Genomic DNA, 21,064 nt, shown 5'->3' on the forward strand with positions numbered 1-21,064 from the left:
CAAACATTGAGTTCGGGAAAGATGGGTATGGATTTTGGAGTTAAGACAGAATCTGGAGCGGAAATGGTGCATAGAGATGGAGCGGTTGTTTGCAAGGACAGTGGGGTGAAAAGTTGTTTTCATTGAGGAGAGGTGATGATGGCAGATTTGAAGGAAAGAGGTTCAGTCCCTGAAGAGAGAGAACTGTGAACAAAGTCAGTGAACTTGGGGAGGTTGGATTGTCAGTACTTTAATGGGAATAGGGCCATTGGAGCAGGAGTGGGTCTAATGGATAAGATGAATCCTGATAGGGCATGAGGGGAGATGGGAGTGAAACGAGAGAAAAATGTGGGTTCAGGGAGGGCTCAGGAAAGGGGAAACTTTAGAGACAGTTTGGCCCAGTGAGCTAGTGGAAGGAGGGAAGGGACAGAGATAACTGATCAGATTGTCTCAGACTTAGTGACAAAGAAACTCCATGAGCTCCTCACACTTGGTGTTGAAGGTGAGGATGGAGGAGACAGGGAGAGTGCTTAAAAAAAAAAGACTTGTGTTAGAGATATTTTGGTAGTTAATACAGAGCTGATTTATTTTCCATTTAACTTTAATTTCCAAAACCCAGTCTTAAAGGGAGACCTGAACAGTCTCTCATCACTGGGAACACCTTGATTATACATGATTTAAAACATCTCTTCACACTGGGAACCCACTGTTGTTTCAGCAGAAACGATGACTAAGTGAATCCATCCTGTCATTCGGGTCAGGTGAACGGTATCTCCTCAGGGAGACCTCGCTGTTGTGTTAGAAGGGTGGCTGTCTGAATTAATCCCTTCCCAAACACAGATAAGGTGAATGGTCTCTTCACACTGTGAGCTCGCTGGTGTCTCAGCAGGTTGGATGACTGGGTGAATGTTTTCCCACACTTGGAGCAGGTGAACGGCCTCTCCCCAGTGTGAACCCGCTGGTGTGTAATGAGGTCAGATGATCGCCTGAACCCAGTCCCACAGTCAGCGCACGTGAACGGCCTCTCATCAGTGTGAGCACGTTGATGGGACACCAAGTCCCAGGAACATTTAAAGCACTGCCCACAATCCGGGCATTTAAAAGGTCTCTCATCAGTGTGAACTTGCTTGTGTCTCTGCAGGTGGGATGACCGAGTGAATCCCTTTCCACACATGGAGCAGGTGAATGGTCTCTCCCCCGTGTGAATTCGCTGGTGTGTCAGCAGATCAGACGACAGAGTGAATCCCTTCCCACACTCGGAGCAGGTGAATGGTCTCTCCCCAGTGTGAACTCTCTGGTGTGTCAGCAGGTCAGATGACCGAGTGAATCCCTTCCCACATTTGGAGCAAGTGAATGGCCTCTCCCCAGTGTGAATTCGCTGGTGTGTCAGCAGATTGGTTGAATTAATGAAACCCTTCCCACACTGTGAGCAGGTGAACGGCCTCTCCCCAGTGTGAACTCGTTGGTGTGTCAGTAGAGTGGATGACTGAGTGAATCCCTTCCCACACACGGAGCAGGTGAATGGCCTCTCCCCAGTGTGAATGCGTTGATGAGTTTCAAGCTTCGACTGGTAATTGAATCCCTTCCCACAGTCCCAACATTTCCACGGTGTCTCCCCGTTGTGACTGCATTTATGTTGTGAGAGGTAAGATGACTGGTTGAAGTCTTGTCCACACACACAACACGTGTATGGTTTCTCCCCACTGTGAACGGTGCTTTTTCCTTCCATGTTCAAAATCCAATGATGTTCAGGTTAAATTGGGGATTCTGTCAGATCTGATGTAATGTTCAGTTTGAGTTTCCCAACTGCAAATTTGCTCTAATACCCTGTGAAATTGATTTAAAACAGACAAAAGAGAGTGAGAGAGAGCCCACAAATACACAAAGGCAGGTTGTGAAATTGAGCTGAATGAATCTGGTCATTTGTGGGGCCGGCACTGGGAAAAATGACCATGAAAACTGCTGGACTGTCATAAAAACCCAACTGGTTCATTAATGTCCTTCAGGAAAAAGAACCTACCACCCAGCATTCCTAGGCCTACGGAAGGCTGTGGCCTCGATGTGAAGAGGAGAGAGGGGAGTAAGACCATAAGACATAGGAGTGGAAGTAAGGCCATTCGGCCCATCGAGTCCACTCCACCATTCAATCATGGCTGATTTCAACTCCATTTACCCGCTCTCTCTCCATAGCCCTTAATTCCTCGAGAAATCAAGAATTTATCAACTTCTGTCTTAAAGACACTCAATGTCCCGGCCTCCACCGCCCTCTGTGGCAATGAATTCCACAGACCCACCACTCTCTGGCTGAAGACATTTCTCCTCATCTCTGTTCTAAAGTGACTCCCTTTTATTCTAAGGCTGTGCCCCCGGGTCCTAGTCTCCCCTGTTAATGGAAACAACTTCCCTACATCCACTCTATCTAAGCCATTCATTATCTTGTAAGTTTCTATTAGATCTCCCCTCAACCTCCTAAACTCCAATGAATATAATCCCAGGATCCTCAGACGTTCATCGTATGTTAGGCCTACCATTCCTGGGATCATCCGTGTGAATCTCCGCTGGACCTGCTCCAGTGCCAGTATGTCCTTCCTGAGGTGTGGGGCCCAAAATTGCTCACAGTATTCTAAATGGGGCCTAACTAATGCTTTATAAAGCTTCAGAAGTACATCTCTGCTTTTATATTCCAAGCCCCTTGAGATGAATGACAACATTGCATTTGCTTTCTTAATTACGGACTCAACCTGCAAGTTTACCTTTAGAGAATCTTGGACTAGGACTCCCAAGTCCCTTTGCACTTCAGCATTATGAATTTTGTCACCGTTTAGAAAATAGTCCATGCCTCTATTCTTTTTTCCAAAGTGCAAGACCTCGCACTTGCCCACGTTGAATTTCATCAGCCATTTCTTGGACCACTCTCCTAAACTGTCTAAATCTTTCTGAAGCCTCCCCACCTCCTCCATACTACCTGCCCCTCCACCTATCTTTGTATCATCGGCAAACTTAGCCAGAATGTCCTCAGTCCCGTCATCTAGATCGTTAATATATAAAGAGAATAGCTGTGGCCCCAACACTGAACCCTGCGGGACACCACTCGTCACCGGTTGCCATTCCGAAAAAGAACCTTTTATCCCAACTGTCTGCCTTCTGCCTGACAGCCAATCGTCAATCCATGTTAGTACCTTGCCTCGAATACCATGGGCCCTTATTTTACTCAGCAATCTCCCGTGAGGCACCTTATCAAAGGCCTTTTGGAAGTCTAGATAGATAACATCCATTGGCTCTCCTTGGTCTAACCTATTTGTTATCTCTTCAAAGAACTCTAACAGGTTTGTCAGGCACGACCTCCCCTTACTAAATCCATGCTGACTTGTCCTAATCCGACCCTGCACTTCCAAGAATTTAGAAATCTCACCTTAACAATGGATTCTAGAATCTTGCCAACAACCGAGGTTAGGCTAATTGGCCTATAATTTTCCATCTTTTTCCTTGTTCCCTTCTTGAACAGGGGGGTTACAACAGCGATTTTCCAATCCTCTGGTACTTTCCCCGACTCCAGTGACTTTTGAAACATCATCACCAACGCCTCCACTATTTCTTCAGCTATCTCCTTTAGAACTCTAGGATGTAGTCCATCTGGGCCCGGAGATTTATCAATTTTTAGACCTCTTAGTTTCTCTACAACTTTCTCCTTTGTGATGGCTACCATATTCAACTCTGTCCCCTGACTCTCCGGAATTGTTGGGATTTTACTCATGTCTTCTACTGTGAAGACTGACGCAAAGTACTTATTCAGTTCCTCGGCTATTTCCTTGTCTCTCATCGCAAAATTACCAGCGTCATTTTGGAGCGGCCCAATGTCAACTTTTGCCTCCCGTTTGTTTTTAATGTATTTAAAGAAACTTTTATTATCATTCCTAATGTTACTGGCTAGCCTACCTTCAAATTTGATCCTCTCTTTCCTTATCTCTCTCTTTGTTATCCTCTGTTTGTTTTTGTAGCCTTCCCAATCTTCTGACTTCCCACTACTCTTTGCCACATTATAGGCTTTCTCTTTTGCTTTGATGCATTCCCTAACTTCCTTTGTCAGCCATGGCTGCCTAATCCCCCTCTGATAACCTTTCTTTTCTTTGGGATGAACCTCTGTACTGTGTCCTCAATTACTCCCAGAAACTCCTGCCATTGCTGCTCTGCTCCCAGTTGATTGGCGTCAGTTCCTCCCTCATGCCCCTGTAGTTACCTTTATTTAACTGTAACACCTTTACATCTGATTCTACCTTCTTTCTTTCAAATTGGAGATTGAATTCGACCATATTATGATCACTGCCTCCTAAGTGCTCCCTTACTTTAAGATCTTGAATCAAGTCTGGCTCATTACATAACACTAAGTCCAGAATGGCCTGTTCCCTCGTGGGCTCCATCACAAGCTGTTCCAAAAAGCCCTCCTGTAAACATTCAATGAATTCCCTTTCCTTGGGTCCACTGGCAGTATTATTTACCCAGTCCACCTGCATATTAAAGTCCCCCATGATCACTGTGACCATGCCTTTCTGACATGCACTTTCTATTTTGTGGTGCATCTTGTGCCCCTGGTCCTGACCACTGTTAGGAGGCCTGTACATAACTCCCATTATGGTTCCTCAACTCTACCCACACAGACTCCACATCATCCGACCCTATGTCGTTTAGTGCTATTGATTTAATTTCATTCCTAATTAACAAGGCAACCCCGCCCCCTCTGCCCACCTCTCTGTCTTTTTGATAGGTTGTGAATCCCTGGATGTTTAAATCCCAGTCCTGAACCCCCTGCAACCATGTCTCTGTGATGCCTACCACATCATACCTGCCAGTCACGATCTGGGCCACAAGCTCATCTACCTTGTTCCGTACACTGCGCGCATTAAAATATAGCACCTTTATATTGACCGTTCCTTTTTGTTTTCTTAGTGTGGTGGACCTTGGTTTACTGAGCCTTTCCATACAGTGTGTCATATTTTGTGGGATGGGGACTATTGTAACCTCTCCTGAGTTCTGTCTTTTCGTGCTTTTTTGTATTCCTAAGCAGCTACGCTTCCCACTGATTACTTCACCTCTTGGTTCCCTGACTTTCCCTTCCCCCCCAATCTTTAGTTTAAAGTACTATTGACCACCCTATTTACTCTTTTCGCCTGAACACTGGTCCCAGCTCGGTTCAGGTGGAGACCATCCCAACGGTATAGGTCCCCCCTAAGAGAAAAGAGAGAGGGGAGAGAGAAGGGAGGGAGAGAGGCAGGCAAAGAAGCAGAGAGATTGGGTATTTCTCAACCAGAACTTTGACAGATTCTGACTTGGAAATATATCACTGTTCCTTCAAGGTCTTTGGGTAAAAATCATTGAATTCCCTCTTTAACAGCACTCTGGGTGTACCTACCCAACATGGACTGCAGCGATTCAAGAAAGTAGCTCACTACCACCTTCTCAAAGGCAATTAGGGATGGGCAATGAATGTCCTAGCCAGCAATGCCCAAATCTCTTGTATTCATTTAAAAAGAATCAAGACTGCATATTTTCAGCTCAGTAACATTGCCAGCCTCCAGCCTTTTCTTAGCTCATTTGCTTCTGAAACTCTCATCTATTCTTTTATTTCCTCTGGAACCAACTATCCTAATGCACCCTGGGATGACCGCTCACATTCAACCTCCCTGTAATATTGAGTTCATCCAAAACTCTGCTTACTCACACCAAGACGTGGTCACCCACCTTCCCTGTGCCCACTGACTTATAAAATCTCTCGTTTAAGAAGCACCTTTTCCTCCAGGGTTGTATCTCCCTATCTCTTGTCATCTCATCCAGCCACCGAGATATTTACTTTCATCTAATTCAGGACTCAGATTGAGATAGACAATTGTTAATCAGGAAGGGAATCAAGGTTAAGGGGATAAGACAGGAAAGTGGAGTTGAGGATATCAGATCAGCCACGATTTCATGGAATGGCAGGGCAGACTCGATGAGCCGAATGGCCGACTTCTGCTCTGCATCTTATATCTTATGGTCATGAGCATTTGCCATATTAATCACTCTATGACTGGTGGCTGTTCTTTCAGTTGCCTGATAGCCAAGCTCTGGAAATTCTTCCTTAAACCTCTCCTGCTCACTCCTTCACTTTCTTATATTAAGACCCTCCTTAAAACCTACCTTGGAAACAAGCTTTTGGCCATCTGCCCTGATATCTCCCTGCGTGGCTCAGTGTCAATTGGGCGAAACCTGGATGGCTTAGAAAAAAAAAAAATGGATCAAATTGAAGCATGTTTCTCTCTTTCAAATCCTCGACATGTTGCATAATTACTCTTGGTGGCTGAGGATGCACCAGGATGTCCATCACCACCTGAACCAGTGTCGCCTCTGCGTCCACATGAATCCAGCTCTGAGAACAGAGAGGTCCCAAAGGAGACTCTCCCCTGGTCACCGGGACCGAGGCCCCGCCCACACTATTGCGTCACATAACGGCGCATGCGCTTCACTCCCCACTGATCCAAGGTGGTGGCCAGTCACCTGGGCCTGTTCATGGGGAAAAGCCTCGGTGTTACAAACCCGAGGCCTCCAGGTTCTTATTGAGGTTGTGAGACCTGCACTGGGTGTTTATGAAGCCTCCGCTCCCTCCCCACCCCCACTCCCGGCTCCATTCCCCCCTCCGGCCCACCGACTCTCACCCGTTCAGTAAAGCATCTCCCGCACGCACAAGGCCTCAAGCAAAATGACACTGTGCATGCTCCACATATAGCCCAGCATTGCGCCTGCGCGGTTGGCTCCTGTGGTGTGAATAGGGCACTTGCACATACGCAGGGAATGCTGGGTAATTGCACCGCCACTGAACGGTGAAACTGCAGAGAAAATAAATTTGTTACTCAATTGAGATGAATTGCTTTTCAAAAAATTCAGACTAATTTTTGTGAGTAGGTGCTTGCTTCTATATATATTTTTGAATTTTTCTAATTAAGGGGCAATTTAACGTGTCCAATCCACCGACCATACACATTTTCTTGGGATGTGGGGGTGAAACCCATGCAGACACGGATGTGACCCGGGGCCGGGATTGAACACAGGTTCTCGGAACCAGTGCTAACTACTGCAACACCGTTCCGTCCCAGTCCTCTCTTATATTTCATTTCTGGGAATAAGGAGAGATTTTTAAACGTTTCCAACCTCCCTTTCACCTCCCCTGATTCTATTTGGACTGGGTTCTGTCCCGGAATCATTGCTTTCCCTGTCTTTTCTCTCTATTTCCTTACATTGACTGTTCATTCCATTATAGGTGTAAATCATGCGGCTCTTCATCCCTGTGCTGGCTCTTTGGACATTCAATCCAATTAATTACACACACCAGGCGGCACTGTCAGAACAATATCTATCTGATATATCAGATGTGGAGGTGCCGGCGTTGGACTGGAGTGGGCACAATAAGAAGTTTTACACCAGGTTAAAGTCCAACAGTTTTGTTTGGAGTCACTAGCTCTCGGAGTGCAGCTCCTTCATCAGGGCAAAAGGTGAATGGAGAAGGTCTTCCAACGTTTCAGATCGAAGATCTACAGTCCTGCCACATCCAATCGTGAATTGTGGTGCAATTAAACAACTCACTGAAGGAGGAGGATCCACAAATATCCCCATCCTCAATGATGGAGGAGCTCAGCACATTTGTGCAAAAGACAAGGCTGAAGCATTCGCAGTAATCTTCAGCCAAAAGTGCCGGGTGGATGATCCAGCTTGATCTCCTCCAGAGATCTCCAACATCAAAGATGCCAGTCTTCAGCCAATTTCATTCACAACACGTGATATCAAGAAATGGCTGAAGGCAGTGAATACTGCAAAGACATTTTTCCGGCATTAGTTTTGAAGACTTGTGCCATACTCCTAGCAAAGCTGTTCTAATAAAGCTAGAACACCGGCATCTACCCAGCAACTGGAGGGTAGCACAGTGGTTCGCACTGTTGCTTCACAGCACCAGGGTCCCAGGTTCGATTCCTGGCTTGGGTCACTGTCTGTGCTGATTCTGCACGTTCTCCCCGTGTCTGCGTGGTTTCCTCCGGGTGCTCCGTTTCCTTCCATAAGTCCCGAAAAACGTGCTGTTAGGTAATTTGGACATTCTGAACTTTCCCTGTGTACCCAAACAGGCACCAGAGTGTGGCGACTAAGGGCTTTTCACAGTAACTTCATTGCAGTGTTAATGTAAGCCTACTTGTGACAATAATAAAGATTTTGTGTATTTTAGGGAACAGGTAGAACTTCCTTGGTTCGACCCTCAGATATTCCATCTGTTTTTGATTAATGTATCTGGAGTCTGAGTTCTTCCAGTCTGTCTCCAATTCTCCTTCCTGTCTCGGGTATATGGGTCCAGGTAGCTTGGTGTTGTGATTTGTGTTGTTTAGTTGTGTGTCTGTCTCTCAATAATGACTATGCTCCTACCCTTATCTTCTGGTCTTATGGACATATCCATGTTGGATCCAAGCTCCCGGATTGTCTGTCTTTCACTCTGGGTAAGAGTCTGTTTGTCTCTTGTATTTCACTACTCTGACTGGGCAGAGACCTGATTGAAGGGATTCAAACATGGGAGTTCTGGTGAAGATGAGCAAGGATTTGGGAGGGACAACATGTTCAAAGAATTTAAAGAGGAGAGGGCGGTTGAAGGTGGGGCACTAATTTGTAAGGATGGCAGGGTCAAGGGTTTGTTTTATTGCGAGAGTGCTGATGGCAGATTTGAAGGGCAGAGGGACAGTACCTGAAGAGAGAGAGAAATGTTGACAATATTTGTGGACACAGGGTAGTTGGCTGATCAGTACCTTAGTGGTAAAAGGGTCGATGAAGTAGGAGCTGGGTCTCATGGACAAGGTGAGCTCTGAGGGCATGAGGGAGATGGGAGAGAAACTAGAGAAAGATGTGGGTTCAGGGCTCGGGAAAGGATAAAATTTAGAGACAGTTTGATCTGGTGGGCTCAAGGAAGGGAGGGAATCAGCAGAGGCAGCTGATCGGATTTACTCAATCTCAGTCACAAAGATGATCCACAAGCTCCTCGCACTTCTTGTTGGAGGTGAGGATGGAACAGACAGGGGAGAGCGAGAGTACTTCAAAAGGAACTAACTTGTGTCAGAGATATTAAAACGTTTCAGCACACTGCATATTTCACACAAATCTAATTTATTTGACTTTTAGCCAGAATATTAGCCGCTGTAAATGGGCTGGAGTTTGTTATCAGCAGAAAGAGACCCAAATGAACATAGATCATCATAGAATTTACAGTGCAGAAGGAGGCCATTCAGCCCATCGAGTCTGCACTGGCTCTTGGAAAGAGCACCCTACCCAAGGTCAACACCTCCACCCTATCCCCATAACCCAGTAACCCCACCCAACACTAAGGGCAATTTTGGACACTAAGGGCAATTTATCATGGCCAATCCGCCTAACCTGCACATCTTTGGACTGTGGGAGGAAACCGGAGCACCCGGAGGAAACCCACGCACACACGGGGAGGATGTGCAGACTCCGCACAGACAGTGACCCAAGCCGGAATCGAACCTGGGACCCTGGAGCTGTGAAGCAATTGTGCTAACCACAATGCTACCGTACTGCCGTATGGTTCAGTCCTGAATGTGAGAAACACCAAAACCCAGTCGCAGTCATTACTTGTGGCCTCGTTGGTGTCTCAGCAGGTGGGATGAAGTGGTGAATCCCTTTCCACCTGAGCAGATGAATGGTCTCTGCCCAGTGTGAACCCGCTGGTGTGTCTGCAGGTTGGATGATCGAGTGAATCCCTTCCCACACTTGGAGCAGGCGAATGGTCTCTCCCCAGTGTGAACTCGCTTATGTTCAGTGAGGTGAGATGATTGTCTGAACGCAGTCCCGCAGTCAGAGCACCTGAACGGTCTCTCGTCAGTGTGAACACGTTGATGGAACATCAGTTCCCAAGAACTTTTATAGCGTTTCCCGCAGACTGGACATTGGAATGGTCTCTCTCCAGTGTGAACTCGCTGGTGTCTCAGCAGGTGGGATGACTGAGTGAATCCCTTCCCACACTTGGAGCAGGTGAATGGTCTCTCCCCAGTGTGAACTCGCTGGTGTATCTGCAGGTTGGATGAGTGAGTGAATCCCTTCCCACACTTGGAGCAGGTGAATGGTCTCTCCCCAGTGTGACTGCGTCGATGAATTTCCAGCTTGGATGGGGAAGTGAATCCTTTCCCACAGTCAGCACATTTCCACGGTTTCTCCTCCGTGTGACTCCATTTGTGGCTTGTGAGGTCTGATGATCGAGTGAATCCTCGTCCACACACACAACACGTGTACGGTTTCTCCCCACTGTGGACGATGCTTTTTCCTTCCATGTTCAAAATCCGCCAATCTTCAGGATATGATAAATCGAGAACTCTGTCAGATCCTGATATGATGCTTGGTTTGAGTTTCCGGAATTTGAATCCTCCATTTCGAACACCCTGTGAAACTGATTTCAAGCAGAAAATAGGGAGTGAGAGAGAACCCACAAAAACACAAAGGCAGGTTGTGAAATTGAGCTGAGTGAATCTGGTCATTTGTGGGGCCGGCACTGGGAAAAAGTGACCATGAAAACTGCTGGATTGTGTATATATACAAGACACATTAAGAGAGTAGTTGGCAAAGCATTTTTGACCTTGAGCTTCATTAATATAAATATGATACTGAAACTATGCTTCTGGTGGCACAGTGGGTAGCACTGCTGCCTCAGCTCCAGGGTCCCAGGTTCAATTCCCGTCTCAGGTGACTGTGTGTGGAGTTTGCACATTCTCCCCTTGTCTGCGTGGGTTTCATCCGGGTGCTCCGGTTTCCTCCCACAGTCCAAAGGTGTGCAGGTGAGGTGGATTGGCCATGATAAATTGCCCTTTGTGTCCAAAGGTGAGTTAGGGGCACTGGGTTACAGGGACAGGGTGGAGGCATGGGCTTAAGCTTAAGTAGGGTGCTCTTTCCAAGGGCCAATGCAGACCCGATGGATCAAATGGCCTCCCTCTGCACTGTAGGAATTCTATGGCTCTAATTCTATTCTTTGAATCTTTATAAAGCTCTGGTCATCACGCTTCAGGAAGGATGTGAAGGTTCTTGGAGAAGGTGCAGAGGAGATTTACCAGAATGGTTCCAGCAAAGGAGTTTGAGGGGAGGTTTGATTCAGGGACACAAGATTATGCCAGGTTTCCACCAGGTGGACAAAGAATCTCTGTTTCCATTCACTGATCGTACAAGCAGTCGGGACACGGATTTAAAGTTTTGGATAAAGCCTGGATTGAACTGTATAAGATCCTGAGGGGTCTTGACAGGGTGGATGTGTAGAGGATGTTTCCTCTTGTGGGAGAATCTGGAACAAGGGGGTTACTGTTGCAAAATAAGGGGTCACCCATTTCAGATGGAGATGAGGATTTTTTATTCTCTTAAGGGTTGTAAAACTTTGGAACTCACGTCCTTAAAAGGCAGTGGAAGCAGAGACCTTGAATATATATTTTTTTTAATTTAGAGTACCCAATTCATTTTTTCCAATTAAGGGGCAGTTTAGCGTGGCCAATCCACCTAGCTTGCACATTTTTGGGTTATGGGGGCAAAACCCACACAAACACGGGGAGAATGTGCAAACTCCACACGGACAGTGACCCAGAGCCGGGATCGAACCTGGGACCTCGGCGCCGTGAGGGCGCAGTGCTAACCCACTGCGCCACCGTGCTGCCCGACTTGAATATTTTTAAGGCAGAGCTGGATAGATTCTTGATGAGCAAGGAGGTGAAAGGTCATCAGGGGTAGACAGGAATGTGGAGTTAACGTTAGAATGAGATCAGCCGCAATCTTATTCAATGCTGAGCAGGCTCGAGGGGCCGAGTGGCCTGTTCCTAGTTTGTATGTGAAAGGTACAGGAGATATGAGGTGATATGAGATGTATGTTTTTACACAGCGAGCGGCAATGACTTGAAACTTGCTGCCTATGAGGGAGTTTGAAAATAGACACAACGAATGATTTGATTTTAAAAGGAAATTGGATAGGCATCTGAGGGAAATAAACCTGCGAGGATACAGGAAGCAGGAGAATGGGACTGACTGGATTGCTCCAGAGAGATAGCATGGACTCAATGGGCCGATGCCATTCTCTGCGCCATCACGTCTCTGACATTTTTGTACAGGCTAGTTTTGTAATTTAACCCCGGGGGTTCAGATATCACTCAGATAAATCTGAGCTACACTCCCTCCGAGGCCATTCTATCCTTCCTCAGGTTTGTTGCCCAGAACTGAACACAGTTCTCCAGGTTTGGTCTAACCAGGGTTTGTGAATCTCAGGGCTTTTCCAGTCACACTGAGACCTGAAATCTTCCCTCACAGACAGAACAGACAAACCTTTTACCTTCCACACCCAGATGCTGCTGAAATTCAGGTTCTAATGAATCGAGTGACTCTGTCAGATTGCGATGTGACGTTTGGTTTGCTTTTCCCGTCTGTTAAACCTCCACTTCCAGTATCTTGTAAATTTACAGAAACCTCACTGTCAGTTTAGGATAAAAATTCACAACATTCTCTCCTCGCCAACTTTGATTAAATATATTCCTGGAGGTTTGATCACATGACCTGCCCCCATCCTCCAGCCATTAATCGGTCAACACATCCATCCTTGTGACACACTGCCTTCCTCGGCCAATTGGGAAGCAAAATGACTCATTGCCTTACAGGGCAATTACTGTCCTAACAATCTTCCGGACACCCAGGTATGAATCTCACCAACGCAGGGAGCGGAGTTGGTGCGAATCCGGGGAGGTGGAGCTTTGGAACAGTAAATATAAATAACTTACCGTGGGAATTTACGGCCTAGACAGCAGGAAGAGGAGTTGCCGCAAATCCAGGGAGGAGCAGCTTCGGAACAGTAAGTATAAATAACTTACCTCAGGGATTCACGGCCTAGTCGGCAGGGAGCGGATTTGGCCCGAATCCGGGGAGGAGGAGCTTTGAACAGCAAATATAAATAACTTACCTCAGAGTAAAGCTGATTGGCTGGTTGGGAATCTGTTCTAAATTTGAGAAACTGGAATAATTAACTAAGTCGGGGAGTAACGAGGAGATTGGTAACTAGGAGATTGCTGTTTGTATCTATATCAATGATTTGGATGAGAATGTACAAGGCATGATCAGTAAGTTTGCAGATGACACTAAAATAGGTGGTATTGTCGACAGTGAGGAAGGTTATCAAAAATTGCAGCAGGTTCTCGATCAGCTGGGTAAGTGGGCCAAGAAATGGAGTTCAATACAGATAAGTGCGAGGAGTTGCATTTTGGAAAGTCAAATCAAGGTAGGATTTTCACAGTGAATGGTAGGGTCTTGGGGTGTATCATGGAACAGAGGGATCTTGGAGTTCAGGTGCACGGTTCTCTAAAGGTGGAGTCACAGGTAGATAGAACAGCACGGTAGCATAGTGGTTAGCACAGTTGCTTCACAGCTCCAGGGACCCAGGTATGATTCCCAGCTGGGGCACTGTCTGTGTGGAGTATGCACGTTCTCCCTGTGTCTGCGTGTGTTCTCTGGTTTCCTCCCACAGTCTAAAGATGTGCGGGTTAGGTGGACCGGCTAAATTGTTCTTCGTGTCCAAAAAAAGGTTGAGTGGGGGTTACGGGAGTGGGGTAGATAAGTAAGCTTGACTAGGGTGCTCTTTGTAATGGCTGGTGCAGGCTCAATGGGCCGAATAGCCTCCTTCTGCACTGTAAATTCTCTGAAGAAGGCTTTTGGCATGCTGGCCTTCATCAGTCAGGGCATTGAGTATTCAAGTTGGGAAGTTATATTGCAGTTGTACAGGACGTTGGTGAAGTCACACCTGGAGTATTGTGTTCAGTTTTGGTTGCTTTGCCATAGGGAAGATGTTATTAAACTGGCGAGAGTGCAGAAGAGATTTCCAAGGATGTTGCCAGGACTCAAGGGACTGAGTTACAGGGAGAGATTGGACAGGCCAGGATATTTTTCTTTGGGGCGTAGGAGACTGAGGGGTGATCTTATCAAGGTGTATAAGATCATGAGAGGCATGGATAGGGTGAATGTACTCAGTCTTTTTCTCAGGGTTGGGAAATCGAGAACTAGAGGGCATAGGTTTAAGTTCAGAGGGAAAAGAATTAATGGGAACCTAAGGAGCAATGGTTTTACACAGAGGATGGTACGGATGTGGAATGAGCTGCCGGAGGAAATGGTTGAGGCAGGGACATTGACAACATTGAAAAGTCATTTGGACAGATACATGGATAGGAAAGGTTCAGAGGGATATGGGCCAAATACAGGCAAATGGGATTGGCTTAGATGAGCTTTTTGGTTGGCATGGGCCAGTTTGGGCCGAAGGGCCTGTCTCCGTGCTGTAGATTCTATGAACCTCAAGTCTCTTTGGACACCCACTGTACTTAACCTCTTTCCATTTAGAAAGTACTCAGTTATATCCTTTTTTGGTTCAAAACAGATAACCTCACACTTGTTTACATTGCCACAATCTTGCCCATTCACCTAGTTCGTCAATATCTTCTTGCAATTTTATGCTATCATGTATGCTGTCTATGATGCCACCAAACTTTCATCAGCAACAGTGCAGAAGAGGCCCTTCGGTCCATCGAGTTTGCATCGACACATGATAAACCTGACCCATCTACCTAATCCCATTTGCCAGTACTTGGCTCATAGCCTTCAATGTTATGACGTGCCAGTCTTCATCCAGGCACTTTTTTTAAGAGGATGTGAGACAACCGTCTCTACCACCCTCCTCGGCAGTGCATGAAATGAAAATGAATGAAATGAAAATCGCTTATTGTCACAAGTCGGCTTCAATGAAGTTACTGTGAAAAGCCCCTAGTTGCCACATTCCGGCGTCTGTTCGGGGCATTCCAGACCGTCACCACCCTCTGGGTAAAAACATTTTTCTTCAGTACATGTGTCAATAAATCTAATCCCCACTCTCTGCTGTCTGTTGGTTAGCCAATCCTCTATCCAAACTAATATATTATCTCTCAACCCCGTGGGATTTTACCTTGATTATTACCTTTTGTGTGACACCTTATCAAATGTATTCTGGGAGTCAAAATACATCGACAGGCCCCCATTATCCACTTGGCTTGTTACATCTTACAAGAACTCCTAAGAAATGAGTCAAACACGATTTATCCTTCACAAAACCACGCTGACTCTGGTAGATTGCAGTTTGACTTTCCAAATGTCTGGTTGCTACTTTCTCAATCATGGATTCCAACAGTTTCCCAACAACAGGCTTTAAACTAACTAATTTCCTACTTTCTGCCTTTTTGACCTAATCCAGTGACATTGGAGATTTTCTCAGTGGAGCCTCAGTCACCATCACTGAGACTAACTTTAAATTCCAGATTTTATTAATTTAATGGATTGGAGCCCATGTCCCCAGAACATTTTCCTGTCTCTCTGGGTGACTAATGCAGTGACATTGTCACTGGGTCAGTGTTTCCCCCCGCGGTCTCTGTGAGGTTGTTTGTGGAGAGAAGCCGGAAGCGGCGGATAGTGAGAGTGGAGAATGTTCATTGTTTCACATTCGGCTCCAGGGCCCCACTGGGGTTTGTAAACCCCACCCCCCCCAACACTGACCTCTCACCTGACACCTCACAATGGTTGACGGCATCGCGCGACCAATAGCAGAAGAGTACAAAGTCTTACAACACCAGGTTAAAGTTCAACAGGTTTGTTTCGATGTCACTAGCTTTCGGAGCGCTGCTCCTTCCTCACCTTGCTTCCTGTTACCCTCACTCCGTTCTCACTCTCTCGCCCTTTCCATCAATCTTTTTGATTCTCTCTCTCTCCCCCACTACTCACTCTCGTTCTCTCTCTCACTCTGTTTCTCACCTAAAATTCTCTAGGTTGTGGATAATAATAATAATTATTGTCACAAGTAGGCTTACATTAACATTGCAATGAAGTTACTGTGACCATCACTGAGGAAGGAGCAGTGCTCCGAAAGCTAGTGACATCGAAACAAACCTGTTGGACTTTAACCTGTGTTGTAAGACTTCTTATTGTGCTCACCCCAGTCCAACGCCGGCATCTCCACATCAAGAGGAGAAGAGTGGGCGGGTCCGGCAGACCAGGCGGGAGTGACTGGTCCTCCAGCCAGTCGGAGTGAATGTGGGCAGGACTGGGCCGAGTGAAGCATGCGCAGTGTGATTAATGGCGATGCAGAAAAGGTCCTTTCTCGGATGCACAACTCGTGAAGGTGGGAATAGCGAGACGGAGAGAGAGCTGGATCGTGCGGGTCGTTAGGCACGCTTCGTAAACATGTTATATAAAGCAAAAATCCGGAAAAATAATCCACCGGTACCTGGGGATCTGAGCGGGATTCGGAGCTTTCTCACAGACAGGTCTATGCGGCCGCCATCTTTATTTGGTACTGGCAGCGGTGCGCATGCGCCGTCTCAAATTGGCAGTGCACATGCGCCCTCGGCATCCTTATTTGGATCACTGGCAGCTCACTGCGCACGCGTACCCACCATCTTTATTGGGGCACAAGCATCAGAGCGCAGGCTCAGTCGCCATCATTGTTGGGGGCAACGTTTTTGAAATGTGTCTTCATGACAGAATGTCCATCCAACTATTTCACTCAGTTACAAATTCCTATTTAGGGGGCAGAATATATGCCGAGGACTGTTAGAATAATTCGAATTTATATTATGACTTGAACAGAATATAACTTTTTCGACTTTCAGAGAAACGTGACAAAATAACAATTGACACTGAGCCACATGACGAAATATTAGATTTTAAGGACAATCTTAACGGAGGAAAGAGAGTCGGAGAGTTTTAAGGAGGAAATTCCAGAAATTGAGGCCTTGGCAACTCAGTAATGGTGGACAGATTAGAATCAGGAATGCTGGAATTAAATGAGTGCAGAAATCTGAAAGGGGTGTGTGTGGAGGAGATTACAGAGATCAGGGTGATCATTACCATGGACTAAAGCAATGAGAAATTTAAACTTTTTGTGCCTTTTAAAAAGGAAGCATTTGTAGAATTGTGGGCACAGGGGCTGGTGTGAGTAAGCACATGGGTAGCAGTGTTTGGGATGGGATGGAGGGGGTTGTTTAATGTTGGAGTCCGGCTGCGAGTGCATTGGAATAATTTGTTTGAGTGGTAACAGAAGAATGGATGATGGTTTCTGCAGCAGATGAACAGAGATGAAGGTGGAGTCGAGCTGTTACTGAGGTGGAAGTCGGCAATCTTGGTGATGGTGTGGATCTGTGGTCAAGAACTCATCTAGGGGTGAAATATTTCACTATGGTTGTGAACAGTCTGCTTCAGCCTCAGACATTTGACAGGGATGAAATTGGTGACAAGGGAGTGGAGTTTGTAGAGCGGATGAAAGGGAATGGGTTCAGTCTTGTCAATATTTAAATGGAGGAAAGTTCTGCTCATCCAGCACTGGATGTCAGACAAGATCGGACAGTGTGTCCAATTCCTGTTCCAGCCTCCCCATACAGGCGCCGGAATGTGGCGACTAGGGGCTTTTCACAGTAACTTCATTTGAAGCCTACTTGTGACAATAAACAATTTTCATTTCATTTTCATTTCTTGGAAAGGAACTTGCAGGTGGTGATGTTCACCTACATCTGCTGCCTGTCCATCCAGGTGGTGGGGATTAAGGGTTCAGGAGATTTTGTCAAATTGTGATTCAGTTGTTGGTCCATTGCTTCCTGTTACCCTCACTCCGTTCTCACTCTCCCTTTCCATCAATCTTTTTGATTCTCTCTCTCTCCCCCACTACTCACTCTCTTTCTCTCTCACACTGTTTCTCACATAAAATTCTCTAGCCCAGAGGGTTGTGGATGATAATAACAATAATCTTTATTGTAGGCTTACATTAACACTGCAATGAAGTTACTGTGACCATCACTGAACATATTGAAGGCTGAGATGGTGAGATTTTTGGTCTCTCAGGAAGTCAAAGGACATAGAGAGCTAACGGGAAAGTGGGATTGAAGACTGAGATCAGCCACAATCGTGTTCAATGACAGAGCAGGTTCGACAGGCCGAATGGTCTACTTCTGCTCCTATTTCTTGTGTTCTTGCAGAGGCCTGAGTCTTGTGTGGGCTCAGACCGGGTGGCAGGTTCCCTTCCCTGAAGGACATTAACAAACTAGTTCACTTTTCACAAAAGGTTCAACAGTTTTCGTGGTCACTTTTTCCCAGTGCCGGCCCCACAAGTTACCAGATTCATTCAGCTCAATTTCACAACCTGCCTTTGTGTTTTTGTGGGTTCTCTCTCACTCCCTTTTTTCTGTTTTAACTCAATTTCACAGGGTATCAGCAGGGAAGGATGTGCAATTGTCCAACCAAACACCACATCAAAATCTGACAGTCGTGTAACTGATTGGAACCTGAATATCATCAGATTTTGAACATGGAAGGAAAAGGAAGTTCACAGTGGGGAGAAACCGTACACATGTTCTGTATGTCGACGGAGCTTCAGCCGATCATCTGGTCTGTCAAAACACAAGCGCTGTCACAGCAGGGAGAAACCATGGAAATGTGGGGATTGTGGCAAGGCGTTCAATTACCCATCTGACCTGGCAACCCATCGACATATTCACACTGGGGAGAAGCCTTTCACCTGCCCCGAGTGTGGGCATGGATTCACTCAGTCATACAGCTTGTTGATGCACCAGCGAGTTCACACTGGGGAAAGGCCTTTCACCTGCCCTGCGTGTGGGTGTGGATTCACTCTTCATCCCAACTGCTGACACACCCGCAGATTCACAATGATGAGAGACTTTTAAATGCAGAAAATGTGGGAAGTGCTTTATAAGTTCTCGGGATCTGGGTCGTCATTCTCCGCCGGCGGGAGTCTCCATTTTGCCGGCGCCCGGGGGTTTCCCGACGGCGTGGGGCTGCCCCACAATGGGAAACCCCATTGACCGGCCGGTGTAACGGAGCATCCCGCCGGCGGATCAGGGCAGAAATGTGGTGGGGCGGGATGGAGAATTTCGCTCCAGGTGTCCCATCAAAGAGTTCACACTGACGAGAGACCGTTTAAATGCCTAGACTGTGAGAAGTGCTTTAAAAGTTCCGGGGAACTGGTGTCCCATCAACGTGTTCACACTGACGAGAAACCATTCAGGTGCTCCGACTGTGGGACTGGGTTCAGACAATCATCTCAACTCACTCTACACCAGCGGATTCACACTGGGGAGAGACCATTCGCCTGCTCCCAGTGTGGAAAGGGATTCATTCATTCAGGCAACCTGCTGAGACACCAGCGGGTTCACAAGTAACTGCTGTGATTGGATTTTGCTGTTAATCACATCCAGGACTGAACCATGTTCATTGGACTCGGGTTTGACTCATATTTATAAACGCTAACCCAGTTATAAGGGATAATATTCTGGATAAAAGTCAATTATTTAACACAAGTTTGTCGAATCTTTTAACATCCCATCACAAGTTAGTTCTGTTTGAAGGTCTCTCCCTCTCCCCTGTCTCCTCCATCCTCACCTCAAGTGTGTGGAGTTCATAAACGTCTTTCTCACTGAGATTGAGACAATCTGATCAGCTGCCTCTGCTGCTTTCCTCTCTACCACTGGGCCAACCTGTCTCTAAAATTCCACCTGGTCTGAGCTCTGAACTCCTCTTTCCCCAGTTTCTCTCCTACCCTCCATCTTCCTCAGAGCTCATGTTGTCCATTAGACCTGCCACCTGCGCCAGGGTCCTGGGTTCGATTCCCGCCTTGGGTCACTGTCTGTGTCAAGTCTGCACGTTCTCCCCATGTCTGCGTGGGTTTCTTCCAGGTGCTCCAGTTTCCTCCCACAATTCCCGAAAGCCTTGTTTATTGGGTGAATTGAACATTCTGAATTCTCCCTCTGTGCACCCGAACAGGCGCTGGAGTGTGGCGACTACGGGATTTACACAGTAACTTCATTGCAGTGTTAATGTAAGCCTACTTGTGACAAAGATTGTTTGATTATTATTATTTAACCACATTCTCACAAAACTGCTGACCATTCAAGATCTCCATGTTGTGTGATATTGTTCATAGTTCTGTCTCTTGGTCCTGTCGCTCATCTTTAAACGCACCCTTCCTAAAACAATATTTTACCCCACCATCATTGCAAACTACCACATCAAAACCTCCCTTTCCTCTCCAAGTCCCTGTACTCTGTGTTCCCCAAGGATCTGTCCTCGGCCCCTCCTATTTCCCATCTACAAGCTGCCACGAGGTGACATCATCCAAAAACACCGTGCTAGTTTTCACATGTCACTGACAACACCCAGCTCTACCTCACCACCATCCCTCTCCATTCTTCCTCTGTTACTAAATTATCAAACTGCTTATCTCACATCCACCGGATGGGCAGAAATTTCCTCCAATTAAAAATTGGAAAGACCAAAGCCATTGTCTTCAGTCACCATTAGAAATTCCGTTCCCTAACTCCCGAGTCCATCCCTCTCCCTGGGAACTGTCTGAGGCTGAACCACACTCTGCACAATCTCCGTGTCAGATTTGACCCCAAGATGAGTTTCTGAACACATTTCCACACCATCACTGATACCAATGTCGCCTGTGTCCACCACTCCCCAGCTCATCTGCTGCTGAAACGCTCATCCGTGCTCCTGTTACCATAAGACCTAGAAGCAGAATTAGGCCACTCGGCCCATCAAGTCTGCTCCGCCATTCAATCATGGCTGATATTTTCTCATCCCCATTCTCCTGCGTTCCCCCCATAACTCCTGATCCCCTTATTAATTAAGAATATATCTATCTCGGTCTTAAAGACACTCAGTGATTTGGCTCCACAGCCTTCTGCAGCAAAGAGTTCACAGATTCACCACCCTCTGGCTGAACAAATTCCTCCTCATCTCTGTTGTAAAGGATTGTTCCTTGAGTCTGAGATTGTGTCCTCCCTTTGTTACCTTTAGACTTGATTCCAATACATTCCTATCCAGCCTCTCTCATTCACCGCACCAGCACACGGAAATATGAGATCATTCAAAGTCCTGTTCACCATCACCACTGTGCTCATTGACCTACTCAAGCTCTGATTAAGCAATGCCTCCATTATAAAATTTGTATTCAGGTTGTCAAATCCCT

The 21,064-nt window shown here is 46.5% G+C and overlaps 1 protein-coding gene across 1 annotated transcript in view; it reads right to left on the reverse strand.

The window, feature by feature from the left end:
* Positions 1-1,707: 1,707 nt before the first annotated feature.
* Positions 1,708-21,064, reverse strand: part of LOC140417772 (uncharacterized) — a 36,645-nt gene continuing 17,288 nt past the window's right edge. Inside the window, exons 5-9 of the mRNA XM_072501238.1 lie at positions 16,307-16,375; positions 9,686-10,441; positions 6,666-6,836; positions 6,151-6,227; positions 1,708-1,806 (exon numbers count right to left, since the gene is read on the reverse strand). Coding sequence (XP_072357339.1) covers positions 6,670-6,836; positions 9,686-10,441; positions 16,307-16,375 — 992 coding nt within the window. The 3' untranslated portion in view covers positions 1,708-1,806; positions 6,151-6,227; positions 6,666-6,669. The remainder of the gene's footprint in view (positions 1,807-6,150; positions 6,228-6,665; positions 6,837-9,685; positions 10,442-16,306; positions 16,376-21,064) is intronic.

This window comes from Scyliorhinus torazame, chromosome 5 (genome assembly GCF_047496885.1).
Source record: "Scyliorhinus torazame isolate Kashiwa2021f chromosome 5, sScyTor2.1, whole genome shotgun sequence".
In the NCBI taxonomy this organism is placed as follows: Eukaryota; Metazoa; Chordata; class Chondrichthyes; order Carcharhiniformes; family Scyliorhinidae; genus Scyliorhinus; species Scyliorhinus torazame.